The sequence below is a fragment of the Sciurus vulgaris genome, assembly GCF_902686455.1.
Source record: "Sciurus vulgaris genome assembly, chromosome: 2".
Lineage (NCBI taxonomy): Eukaryota > Metazoa > Chordata > Mammalia > Rodentia > Sciuridae > Sciurus > Sciurus vulgaris.
In genome coordinates, this window is record NC_136462.1 from 142,565,090 (window position 1) to 142,579,096 (window position 14,007).

The 14,007-nt window shown below is 47.4% G+C and overlaps 1 protein-coding gene across 1 annotated transcript in view; it reads right to left on the reverse strand.

The window, feature by feature from the left end:
- Positions 1-1,485: 1,485 nt before the first annotated feature.
- Positions 1,486-14,007, reverse strand: part of ST8SIA2 (ST8 alpha-N-acetyl-neuraminide alpha-2,8-sialyltransferase 2) — a 72,254-nt gene continuing 59,732 nt past the window's right edge. The window contains exon 6 of the mRNA XM_079127349.1: positions 1,486-5,874. Coding sequence (XP_078983475.1) covers positions 5,589-5,874 — 286 coding nt within the window. The 3' untranslated portion in view covers positions 1,486-5,588. The remainder of the gene's footprint in view (positions 5,875-14,007) is intronic.

Here is a 14,007-nt window from a genome sequence, read left to right on the forward strand (position 1 = left end):
TACCCTTCCTCATAGCGGGGGGCCCATGATGCTAACGGTCATGTGAGTCATGGCACACTTTTCTCACTTCTGGGCTGTCAGGTTCTAATTTTAATTCCTCAAGAATTGGCTGCTCCTAGGTGGTGCTAGGACAGTTTTGAAGAACCTTCTTCAAATAGCGTATTTGGAAACGTTCTCCTGGCTGGGGCAGTGGGTCTTTCTTGACATAGTTCTTGGAAGCCCTATGGAGCCCATTTCCCATGCCAGTTGCTAGGGGAAGTTGGGGTGGCTGAGGGAGTGGTGAGGAAGATGTAGAAAGGCCACCAGGGCTTTTTAGTGTCCTGATTGGGTGATTCTACACAGCTTGGGCTAAAGAAAACGGGTGATTCTAGACAAACTATAATCGAGGACTAGATGGTTCAATGTACCATATATGGACACTGCCCCACCACCTGGACTGCTAAGAAAGAAAATTAAACTATCCTCTTCACAAAGCCTAAAGGCAACTAAAATATTGCTTCTAGACGGTAACCATGGAAACCTCCCATTGTTGTGGATAGGTCACCACCAGAACAGAAGCCCATTTGTTTTTTGCTTCCTGAGGGAGGCATCAAGTCCCCGCCTTTCCCATCCTCTGTCTCCTTTCCTAGTTGCCATTTCCCAGCATTGCTCCAGGTCAGGGATCAGGTGCCGAGGAAGAAGGGCTGCCGCTTGGCTGTCTGGGCTCACCCTGCCAAGGAGAGAGCTTTGGAGAAGGGAGGGGACAGAATGGGAATGAAGGTGGAAGAGATGACATCAGCCGTGCTGGGAGACACAGCGGGTGGGGCAGGCTGTTGGTGGCATTGGGAGTGCTATTAAGGGCATTCATGAAGCAGCAGGCACGTCTGGAGTCCCATCTGACCGGCATCAATAAACTACCCTGTTCCATTCATTCTGGAAGGGGAGCCTTAATTAGGCATGGAGAGATTTATCAAACAGCAGCCCTCAGAGCTGTTGGTCTCGCTGCCATCTGGACGAATGGCTTCCTACCCTGTGATAGTGGCAGCAGGCATGATTGATGAGGTCCTACAGCTTCAACCCCCAGGCCTGAGACAACCCAAATGACTTTTGTCCTTCCCAGAAAGGAGTGAGATTCTGCCTGTACTGATGGGCACAGGGGTGGGGTTCACACTGAGGTTTGCTCTGGACCTGTGGAGGAGAAACCCAGACCTGTGGACAACCTGGCCTGTACTGACGGTCAGTTTTCCATTTACAATGACTCAACCACAAGGTTTAACAGAAAAAGCCCTGGAGTGAGGGCTGGGTGAGAATTCTTCCAGGGAGGCAGGAGTCTTTAGCAGGGTTTTAGTTTTATGACCTACATAATGAGGAAAATTATTTCTGCTTTGGCCTGAAGTATATCATTTGTGGGAGTTCTTATGGAGGCAAAATGATTTTGTTAATTATAAAGGCCTCTACAGGCAGTCAGGATTTAATCCAACAAACATTTATTGAGCAACTGCTGTGTGCTAGGCACCACACCTGGTGCTGTGATGGAGTACTGATGAATAAAACAGTCCCTGCCCTTGGCGAGCTTACAGTCTAAGAACAGTCATAGGACAAGTGCACAAATAACTATAATACAAGGCAGAATATGGTCAGTGCCATGAGAAAGGTACAAATAAAGTGCTACGGTGGTTCAGCGGAGGGAGAAATCCCGGCGGTTGGTGGATCAGGGGCTTCATGAAAGATGTGGTCTCTGTGTGGGCCTCGGTAGAAACTCAAGAGCGGTCCAGGGGATGAGAGCTGCAAGACCAAAGGCACAGAGACAGGAAACGCAGGCGTCCCTTCAAGGAAGGACATCTTTTCTGGATTGGCTGATGTAGGGTGTAAAGGAAGAATGGAACCTTATCAGGTGGTCTGTAGTATTAGGACAAAGACTTGTACATTTAATTTTAGGCCAGGAGAACTTAGAAAGGCTTGTGAAGAGTTGGAGGTGCAAATCACTGGGCATGCTCAGGAAGGACCAGAGGATGTGGAAGCATGCACAGGGGAAATCTGGGAGAGGAGGTGCTGGAAGATCCCAGGGACAGTTAAAGAGGTAACGGTGGGAAGGAGTAATAAGGGTATACATGGAAGAGCAGTTGATGATGATTTAGGGTCTCAGACTGCATGGTTGAGAGAGTCATGGTTCTTCCAACAGAAAAGGAGGGATCCTGGAGGAAGAGAAGACAGAGATGGCTCCCTTGCTTCAGAACATGCTGAGTTAATGGTGCTGCTGCCAGAGCAGACAGGGTGTGTCCACAGCGCTGTGCACTGTAAGCCTGGAGCTGGGGAGAGGGGCTGGGCTGTGGAGGGGAGTGGAGGGCAGGGCGCTCAGGAGAGAGGTGACAACTGCCTCTGGAGGAAAGCATGAGGCTGCTGATGGAGTATGTAGGGGGACCGAGGGGAGGACGCCAGTACAAGGAATGTCTACATTGTGGGGCAAGAAGAATGGTCAGATCTACCTTGATTCCTTTTTTAGATCAAAGTAGGAATGTCAATAAATAACTCATAAATATATAAATAAATACATAAATAAATAGCCAGGAGAGGTTGGGAATGAAAGGGAAAAGCCAGAACGTGGCACCTGTATCCTAGGCCAGGGACTATCCAGGAGGGGGTGACTCTAGGTTTTCTTGGTGCAAAGTGACCTTCTGAATTGGCAACATGGAGGGTGCTGAGATCCTGGCCTAGGAGTGGGCTAGAGGTGGAAGGTGAGGCATGTCAGGAGGAAGGGCAGCAGTGGGGGCTGGAGGCCCTGCCCAGGTCTGGTGGTGAAGGGAGGTGAGTGAAGGGGCTATGGGAGTCAGAACGCATGCGATGATCATGTGCTCGTGCATATAGGGGACAGAGATGGCAGAGACGGGCTGAGCATGTGAGAGAAAACATATCTGGCCAGAGGAGGAACCTCGCTTCGTCAGAAATGGGAGGAAGAAGGTGAAGGGTGAGGGAAGAGCCCAAGAGATTCTGAGGAGTGATCTCATCTCAGAGGGCTCCATCTCTTCAGTAAAAGAGGCCGAGTGTGTCTGAAGGGCCTCAGGTGGGTGATGGTGGGTGACTGGAGATTTGACTGAGCCAACTTCAGCGAGGGCCAGCTGAGGATGATGGGAAGCCTGACTGTAGTGACAAGGCAACGGATCATCATAAGGGCTACAGACGGTGACTCCTGGGTCCACTCAAGGTTTGCCAGCCTACACCAGAGACTGTAGAGGAACCTTGGCTCCAAGGAAGCTCCGAATAGGCAGGAAGGACAGCCAGCCTCCTGGCTGTGCTTGCCCAGGTGGAGAAATATGAGGAGAGAGGAGAGGCCAAGGTCCCTGGAGCTCCTGCCATCACATAGCCAAAGAATTTGACAGAACAAGACTTGCTCTGTTAGGGAGTGGTACGTGTGTGGATGGTTCTGGGGCCTCAAGTCTTTTTCTGGAAGGAACCTGCCTAAGCGGTTCTCTGAAAAGCTCTGGTCCCATAGACAGATCTCATGGCCAGCTCCAGGACTTGACATCTGGGCTCCCCTTGGGACTCACCTTGGAATTTTCTGGAATCTAAGGCCTTGGCTAGTCCAATGCCTTGGCTGGTAATTCCACCTGCTCCCCAGGGCACTGCAAACTTTAGAAATTAAATGTTCTTCTAGGGCCTTCGAGAACCTCAAGACGAAAGGCTCTGGAGACGAGTAAAATATGATACTAATTATTTCCACTGCTCATGAGGAGGCTGAACCACTCAGTTCCCACTGAGACCGTTAGAGCTGTTGCCTTCTTAAATATTCATTTTATAATGCAAATCCCAAACCTCAGACTTCAAGCAACAACAAGAACAAAGGGAAAAAAATCAGGGATGTTTGGTGGCTGTCCTGGTTTCAGGCTGGAGTGTCTGTGTGTGGGTTAATGGTTCGGGTATCCTCCCACAGCTTTGTTCGCTTCCCATCAACCATTCCTTGCCATTGATTAATTATGTCCAGTCTCGTATGCTCAGGAGCAGATCTTGATTACTTTTCTTAACTCTCCTCACCTTTGAGATAATGGTTTTTTACTTATCTTTCAAATATGTTTTAAAACACTGTTATTTATCAGGCAAGGGAATACACCTAACAAATCGAGCTGACTAATGCTTCTCTACATGTGACCTGTGATTCGAGCCCCTAAATTATTGGCATCAAGCCCAGATTTCTCCAGGAGATTATGTCCAGCATTTGGCTTTGTGTTTTTATAAAAACAGAAGTCTTAAATAGGAATCTTAGCAAGGGAGAATCTTTGCAAGGGATTTTGCAAAATTCCACAATCATTGCCTCTCTGGGGAGATGGGTTGGTGGGTGTGAGGTGGACATTGGAACCTCTCCCTTTAAAGTCGAAAACCTTAGCATTGGAGGTCTGTGAGGGTGAGTGTAACCTTCAGGATGGAAAAGTGGCAAGAAAATGACATTGACTGCAGGTGCCCTGCAGAGAGCAGGATGCAGACAGCAAACAAAGAGAGCAGCTGCAAAGACATGGGTCTAGGGGCTTCACATTCTTTCAGGTCTCACACTTTGGGGCTCTGTGAGGCCCCCAGAAAGGCAATCATATATATTTTATAAAGGATGACATTTATCTTGACAATGCCCTTTCCAATTTTTGTTGTGTCTCCCCTGGTGGCAGAAGGGACATAGATAGAGTCTCTCATGTGACACTCTAAGAGGGTGAGATGGAGGCTAACCCAGCGGGCAAAATCCCACGGTCTCTTCCTTGGCAGACCTCGGTTGCTTTAAAAAACACCCAACACAATGACCACATTTTGGACATTCTTCCTCCTTATTCTGAGGTGGAGCACACCCTTAGAGGTTCTCAATTTTTCACAAACGTGATTTTGAGCACTCTACCTCTTTAGGATCATCTGCCTGCTCCATCTGAGGTTCTTGGTAATTCTTGCTTAGCCAAAATATGGACTGTTCATCATGTCTCCTTTAGCTTTCTCTCCATAGCTGTGGAGGCCTGTCGGGGACGTGTGTGTCACCCATGGCTTGTCCCTTGGGCAATCAAACTCTAAGTTCATGGAACAAGGCCCTCAGCTCTGCTGTGGCCTCTGCTTGGCTTCTTTGTGCTCCTTTGCCCAGCTAAACTCTCCAACCGCTCCTCTGTGAACAGCACGGCTTTAGACTGGGTCAATCTGTCCTCTCTGGGTCTTGGCTACCCAGAATCCACATATCCCAGAGGTCCAGGCAGCTGACAACAGGTGGCTCTCCATTCATCCACGAGCCCAAAGATCCTCCCAACCGAGGAGGCAGGTTGTCATCCAAAGTCATGGGACTGGCTTCTTTGCATGTCAAGTCCTTCCGCCCCCAAAGATGGACTGAGTTTCAATCTGGTTCAGGTGGGTTCTCCACACCTTCTTCCTGTGGCTTATCTGCCTAATGCTAGATGAACACCACACAGTTATAAATACTCAGGTCAATATATATATGCAGGTACAGATATATATATTCTGGTCACTGTTTTACACTTTAACAAAGGAAACCACTAGCCTGCTTGTTCTATTGTTTGTGCCACCCGACTCCCATCTGCCTGTGGTGTAGCCGGCAGGAAATGTGAGCCACTGAGTCTCATGGGGTGCCCATCTTACGTGGCCCCGTCACATCGACCGACAGTCAGTTTCAATGCCCCCTGCTCGTGCAGGTTCTTGAGGGCCTTGAATTCCAAGGGCATGGTGTGGGGGCTAGCCTGGGAGGTGTAGCCATATTTGAGGCTGTCATAGTAGTGGTACTTGACAGGGTTCTGGTTCTGATCCAGGGGGAAGGGCCAGAAGCCATAGAGGTAGATCTGATTGCAGAAACGTGTGGCCAGAGTGTACATCAAGAGGCCGGTGGTGGGTCTTTTAATGTGGACTTTGTTGGTCAGCCAGTATCTGAGGAAAAAAAAAAAGAAGTGGTAAAGAAATGTGAATGTTTTCTCTGATATGTGGAAGCTAACCCATAATAAGGGGTGGGGGAGAAAAGTTTAGTGGAGTAGATAAAAGGGAAGGAAGGGAAGGGAGGGGAGATGAGAAAAGAATGGAATAACAAAACTTTCCTATGTACATATATGAATACACCACAGTGAATCTCACCATTGTGTACATTCACAAGAAATTAATTAAAAATGGCAGAACATCAGCAGAGGGAAGGGAGCCAGTGTGGGGAGAGGGAAGGGGAAGGAGAAATACTAGGGTCTGAATTACAACAAGATATATTCCATGCTTGCACAGTTATGTCACAATGGATTCTACTGTCATGCATAACTAAAAAGAATCAATTGCAAAAGAAAAGAGAGAGAGAGAGAGAGAGAGAGAGAGAGAGAGAGAGAGAGAGAGAGAGAGAGAGAGAGAGAGAGAAACACGAGTTTTTGAATCATCTATTCCAGGAAGAGGAAAATTTTATCCTGCCCGGAAGCCACTCCAGGGACCAATCAAGTGATGGATCCCCAGCTGCCTTCTCAGAGGGCTGACACTCACCATTGATCAAGCACTCAAACTGGGTGCTTCACACCCATGATTTTATGGTATCACAAAACAAGTGTGTCCTTAGTGCAGATGCAAAAATGGGTCTCAGAATTTAAAAGTGGCTTGCCCAAGCTCACCCAGGTAAGCGGCCCACTTTGGCTTGAACTTAGGCCTGCCTACAGTTGCAAAGGGGGTTGGCAAACTTTTTCTATAAAGGGCCAGATGATAAATACTGAAGAGGCTGGGAGGAGGGAGGTTGGAAACTCAGACAGTTCTGTCGCTCACTATCTGTATGCCTTTGGGCCAGTCACTTCTCCCTGTTGGTCTTCATATTTCCCACTGATATAATAATGTGATAAAGCCCAAATACCTCCAAGACATCCTCCAACTTCTAACATTCCAAGACAACCTAGGAGTTTCTCCGACACAAGAACATGCCCATTCTGTTTGTCGTCATTCCGTTTCTAGTTAAAACTTCTACCCTAGAGATTCACCCAAGGCTGAATCTCTGCAAAAGCAATGCTTATACCCTGGTGGGAAGACTGTCTTGACCACAAGTCCCTGACCACCATGTCCCTGGACCAGATGTGGTCCACATTTTTCTGTCCATGGGACCCCCATCCCACAGTCTCCCATCTGCCACTGTAAGAAACATTTATTCCTCAACAAAAGTGAAGGTCAGTGCAGCTTCTGATTACAGTGTAGCCCAGAGATGTGCGTACTTTATAATCAAATGCTCCAATGAAATTCATGCCAGAGTGAAAGTGTGCTTGACAAAAAACCTTTACATATTCTGAAAGATGGAACCATTTTGTATTGTTCATAGTATTTTTAACTAAAGTGTTGGGGTGAGTGGGGAGGAGCAGGTGTCCCAGAAGCCCAAATATGCTTTTATTTTCCAAAATGGTTCCCTCTGCAGTTCATAAAAGGGAGACTCCAAAATATTCCAAAATATTGTTAATAACAATATTCCAAAATATTGTTAATACTCCAAAATATTGTTAATCTTAAATCCTTTTTTTTTTTTCTTTTTGCTTAATTTTTTAGAGGAAGCATTAGCCACTTTTGAATCAGATGAGGTTTAGGATTCCTAATAATCCATGTAATACTAGATTAAATAAAATGTGCTTTGAGGATCCCCACACTCACCCCTCCAACTCAACAGTGAGAGCCCCCCAGGTGACTGCTTAGACAACTATGGTCATTCCATAATCCTGTCACTTGGAGACCACTTTCTCGTATTTCCTCTTATTTTATCCTAAGTCAATAAATCCCTAGTGTCTGGATTTTCTGGCAGGGAATCAGATGGAAGGACATAGGCAGAAAACAGGACAAAGGCTCTAGTAACCATAAACATGAAGAAATCGAAAAATAACAGGAGCGAGTGTTTGTGGGCATACTGCAGATCTCATCATTTCTTCCCTGCACCAATGAGAAGTCACTATGGAGAGAGCCCACCACTGCCATGCACCCTCGGCTAGTCCTCTGAGGATTTCTCTCTGAAACTTCTCCCTGATCCAGGAGTAATCCAAGTATCATAGTGCAAACACAATCTTGGCATGACCTAGCCCCCTCCCCCTCCAGTGTTACCCCTCCTCACACTGCACCGGCCTTCCCAGCAGCATGGCACAGCTCCCCAGGACACTATGACACAGCACCTCCTCCTCTCAAGAATCACATTGAGACTCCTTTGTTCTTTTCCCTGGTCTCTGGGCTGTACTAAGTGTGCCTCTCTGGGCACCTGCTGTCACCTGTGTACCAGTCTCTCCCTGGGCTTGTGGTCTCATGGGGCTGCAATATGCATGCATGTTTTCCCTGCTGTACTATGAGCTCATGGCAGGTTGTCTGTCTTGCTGTCTCTGTGCTAAGGGGCCCACGATGGTTGAAGAAGCGAATGGTCATTTGGAGGTTTTTCCTGGCCTCCCCACTCCAGGAGGAGGGATGAGCCAAGCTCCTAGGTCATGCTTGGTGTTGGGTTGATGGGGTATCTGGTATCATCTGGCTCAACATCAGACAAGGGAACTTTTCCAGGACCCTGAGGTTGGGGCACTCCTGGCCAGGTGGAGAATGGTGCATTCCCAAATAATTCCCAAAATGTTAGAAGAACTGATTGTAGTAGGTGGGAGTTTTCAGATGTCTGCATTGGGGGTACATTTTTGTATAACTGCCCCACAGAGCGACTCTGCTCTGAGTTCTAGGAAAGTTTTTAATTCCTGGTTTAAAAGACCCACTTCATGCCTATTTCTCCCTCCCCAGACTTTCCTAACTATACTTCATGGTGACTCCCCTCCCTCCCTGTCACTCTCCTGAGGTCTGCTCCTACCTCAGAAGCCATCTCTCAGCATCTTACTCTTACCCAGTACTTCACAGTACTGGTGTGTATACCACAGACAGAGGCTCCAGGAAGTACATAAGAATTGATTCCCAGTTCATATATTTTCTCCCTCGTGATTCAGCCTCCACAGATACATGGGTAGCCAGGAATGTGACTGGTCTAATGTGATAATGTTGGGACAGCCCCATGTGATCATCTGCTTAGTCACCAGCTAACGATCAGGGGGTGCTATGCTGGCTCTGGGAATGCTGGATGTGGAGGTTGAGGCACACTGTATTAGGAGCCTTTCCTCAAGCCACCTCTGCACTGCATGCTTGATAGGCTAAGCTGAGCTTGGGAGAATCCTGGGGGACAAAGGTAGGGAGAATGTAATGACGAGAATTCCAGAAGAGTAGCAGCTGATGTTTGGACCCTTGCACACATCCTGGCAAAGAGCTCCTCCAGCTTGCCTCACACACATCAAGTAATGGGGAGCTTGCCCCTCCTAAGCTAGTCCATTGCATTTTCAGATCAAGTGCAGAGGTTCTCAGCTTAGGCTGCACTGGATCACCTGAAGCTTTTAGAGATGCCTGGATCCCACTCCCTGGTAGAGTTGGAGCACTGGGATTTTCGCAGCCTTCCACTGAAATTCAAATGTGCAGCTAAGAATTCCTGCTTTGACTGGCAGGTGATTCTACCTTGGCTTCTTTCAGTTCACAGAGAAAAATGCAGGAACCTGGTGTGATTCAGCTTAGATAAGTCGTAGACTTCCCAACCCCTGCTTCTTGGGTATATTTTCATGCTGTGTTGCATCCCCATAGGATGGGGGAGTGGTCAGGGTTGGGGTGAGATGGCTGCAGATGCAGCTCATGCTATCCAGTGACAGGTGAGCCGTCAGCGGTGTCCCCACATGAATACTCACTGAGGCTCACTCCCTGAGCAAATCCAAACCCTAACACCAGACAAATGCCATTCTAGGGATTTGTGGTTTGTTTACTTTCTGATAATGGAGCCTTAGCAGGGTTAGGCTCTCAGAAATAAATTTCTTTTTGGGCCATCAACACTATATCCAGGAAGGGACAGAGAAAAATTTAATCAGTGACAAAACATCCAATTGGTTCAGAGGTGAATCTGAGGTGAAACAGATGTGTGCTGGGCTCTTCCCTGCATGCCTTTTTCCACATGTCCTTTTGGTGAACTCTCTCCTGTCCCCTCACCAAACTAAGCACATGCAGCCCATCTTCCTGGAAATATTCCCTTTGTTCCTTCCTCTCTTCCCCAGCTCATACTGATTGTTAAGTACCCCAAGCTGATTACCAGGAGTTTTATCTCTACTTCTCTTACTGTGCTTAATAACCTGGGCTGATAATTCATTACCACATGGGTTGTGGTCTCCTATGTGAAACTACTGTGATCTTCCCAAGAGTAGGAACCATGCCTTTGCAGGATTCAAAGACATTCCGCCCAGTGTGTGCTGCATCCAAAATCCTGTGGCAGAAACAGAAGCACTTGATGAATCCTCCATCATCTCCTCTCTGTATCATCTTCCAGTATCCTTGTAACTGAGCTGGGATCATGTAGTCTGTTCTGTCTTGAAGGCTGTGACAAGAGCAGGTTCTCTCACTTTGTCTTCCCCTGACCTGGAGAACTTTAAAGCCTTCTGCTAAGATGAGTTGGCTTAAGAAGGATGAATCCTAGATCCTCGAATCACCGATCAAAACAGAGCTCCTGACAATTCACATCACGCTTTGCGAGGGTGAGAAATAGATAGCTGTTGTGCTAAACCACTGGGGTTTAAGGGTTTGCTATTGTAGCATAGTCTAGAATTGATTATCGTGAGTTCTGTTGTACTCAGCAAACATTTGAATCAAATGGAATTGGGAAGACACAGAAAAGCAAAAGGAAGCTAGCAGGGCATGCAGTTTTTAACTGTGGCCACCGGGGATGGGAATAGAACGTCCATCCCTTCAGATCTGGTTCCACCCAGAATCACTAACTGGGAAAGGTTTTAACAGCAAATGAGGTTCCAGAATGAATCAAGAGCTCAGTGGCTGTCAGGAGAGGGACCACTTATTTCTTATTCTGCCTCCACGGGTAAACAAGAACTCCTGAGTGATGTCTGACAGGGACACAGGGGCGCCATTTAATGAGCAACTTGTAATAGAAGCTGACTGAGTTATGCAGGAACAAATCACTCTCGATTTCTTTTCTCTCTCTTCAGTCACTCTGGCCAATTTAGAGACTGTTTGTGTGGCTGACTTGTAGACTATTTCTTTCCTTAGGATAACAGCTGGGTGTTAAAACACAAACTAATTAATTTTGCCTTCCCAAATGAGGTTAGCTGGGTGCATCCGGAACGCTGTATTGACAATGCACCTTTAATATCCCAGTCTTGAGATTTTAATTAGAAGGCAAAGTAATCTCAAAGAAGGCAGTAATTATTTTTCAAATTGGCCACCCCAATTGCTGTGACGATTAAGCGCTGTATTTTATGAGCATGGACAGCAATCAATGAGGATTGCCAAAACTATCTCCAGAACACATTCATCTATCTCCTTGGATTCCTGGGCTCAGTACATGGCAAGTGATTGCCACTGTTGGGGAAAGAGACCAAGAGAACTTTCTCCAAGAAGCTGAGAACACTGTGGGACAGAGTTTAGATATCCTTAAGGAATGGGAATGTCTCACAGGAGGTCACTCGGAGATGCTTTCTGCCAGCTCAGCAGCCTTCTCTCCGGTCTTCTGCCTAAGCAGCCTCAGGGTGGATCCAGGGGCTCTACAATCTATCGTGATCCTTTCCTTGGGAGCATAACTGAGGGCTCTGGTGTGCTATGGGATATCTCGGGATGAATCTACCCAGTTTATGGTGATGGAGACTGTGGCTTTATGTCTCAGAATCTGGAGTTGTTGTAAAGGGGTGGTGAAGCCACAGGGACACTGGAGGTTGATTTCTGATCCCCAAGTGTCCAGGCTCACTTATGCCAATGCTCTCACTCAAGGACACCATATTACTCTCAGATATGACCATGGCATCCAAAGCTCCACAATGCCTCCAAGAGTTCATGAGATAAAATTCAAAGACATAAGCCAGGTTGGGGACGCCCTTGAGATCTGGGCCTGCAAATCTCTCCCACCACCTGGTAGGTACTGTCCCCAGTGCCCAAGGACTTCTTGGTTTATTCCAGGACACTTCCCCTATGCACTGGCTTGAAGTTCCTTTATATGGGCTCAACTATGGGAAGCTGAGACCTACAGAAAGCTCTGGGACCTCCCTGAATATTTTTTTGTCCTGTGTGCTGTTCTTCCCCATTTAAGGCATTCATCATGCTACACTCTAATTCATCATTTGCTCATCTTTTCCTTCCCTATACTTCAAATTCTGTAAGAAAGTGAACTGACGACTGTTTCTGTATAACCTTAGGTCCTGCATAGTGCATGCATGAAGTGGGTGCTTCACAGATCTTTAATGAAGCAATGAATGAAAACTGGCAAGCAGAGGCTGGTGGTTCACTCTGGGGGCATAGTTAGGAATAGTGAGCAAGCCCAGCTTTGTTCTGAACCCATCTAGTCAGCCACCAGAGCTGCACATGTGAAGGGCAGGCAGACACCATCCAGATAGCAAGTTGCCAAAACAGAGGAAGAACACATGATGCTGGTTCTTCTAGGGTATCCCATTGCTACAGGGTGGGTGCCTCAACTGCTCATGCCCGTGTATCACTTCTGGCCCTTGAGGCCCAGCAGATGACCTCGAGACCATTTGTTGGGAGCTTAAACTTTTTGGTTGAATTCTGAAGTTTAAATTGATGCCACTACAAACAAGAAAACTGTAGTCAGCTTCATTTATAATCTAAGGAATCCAATTTCAAACAATGATCAGATCCTAGTCACTGGATTGGCAACGTTAACAAATGCTGATAATGCCTCTTTTGGAGAGGCGATAGGAAAACAGGTATTTTCAATAATCTTAGATGAAAGTATAAATTGGTACCTATCTCTAAGGAGGGTGATTTGGCACTATCTATCCCAATCAACAATTCCTATATCCACCTCTCCTTTTAACAAAGACACTTTTGAAGAGTAAGTCTCTAGAGGTACATATGTCTGAGGTGCCATCAAAAGAGTGAGTGAAGCAACCTTGATTACACCAGCAAAGACTGGAAGCATCCTTAGCATCTTCCATGGCTTCCGCTTATGTAACCATGGCCCAGACACCCGGTGGACTGCTAGGCTGCTGAGTAGCACAGTGAGGTGGTGTGTGTCGGCCTGGAGTAATCTGTGGAATTTAGCAAGGTCCAGTGTAAAACCTATTCCCTTATGGGTAAAAAGGGATATTTGTGGCAGGGAATATACAGAGAAAACTGGATTCACAGGTTGCATCTGTGGAGGAGGATAAGAGGTGTGGGGTGAAACTTGCTTTTGACTATAAATTCTTTTATACAATTTGGATTTTTCTGTGCTTTGCTATTTAAATACACAGTACACATCCATTAAAAATAAACAAATGCCAGTAGAGTCTGTGCCTTTACACTACTGACATTGTTCCATTTCTTCTCCATGAAAGGCAAAACTAGTTCCCCTCATTCCCTGTTTAATGGAGCAGCCTGGGTCCAGCAAGAAGGGACCAGCCTTAGGATACACTCTCTGAACTGTGAGGGGCGTGCCTGGAGGAAGCCCTGCCAGCCCGTGCTGCTTTCTTCCTTCATTCTTTGCACCTTGCTTATTCTTCCCTGGGCCTGCTCTCGGCCCCCAGGTTTCTGCTTCCATTGAGAGGCAGCAGGGCCTGCTCTACTGTTCTGTCCTCTCCAGTCCTAGCAGGAGGCAAGCTGAAACTGTGCCATCCTGAGGCAGAGGCTCAGCACTCCTGGTGCCCAATTAGGCACCAACTCACAGGCCTGTGTGCCCCAGGCCAGCGGGCTGCTGTCTTGCCAGAAGGGCGGTCCTCTCTGTAGGTCGCATCCTCCCTCCTTGTTGTAATTGAATTAGGGCCATTCACTACCAGCTGCTGACCGGTTTTCCATTTCCTGTGCCATTCCCAATTACCTTGCTGTCCTTCCCCTCTGTTGCTCTCCTGCTTTGCCAACAGTCATCCAGGGCATTGGGCCACTCTGCAGGCCAGGGGCCCCCTGGGAAAGCTGTTCAGGCTAGGGCCCACTAGGTACTGAGGCCGAGCACTGCCAGTTGCCAGGCTTTGCTCCAGGCTGTCCTGCTCCGCGCAGCACCTCAGTCACTGCTTCCTGTGGGTTGGA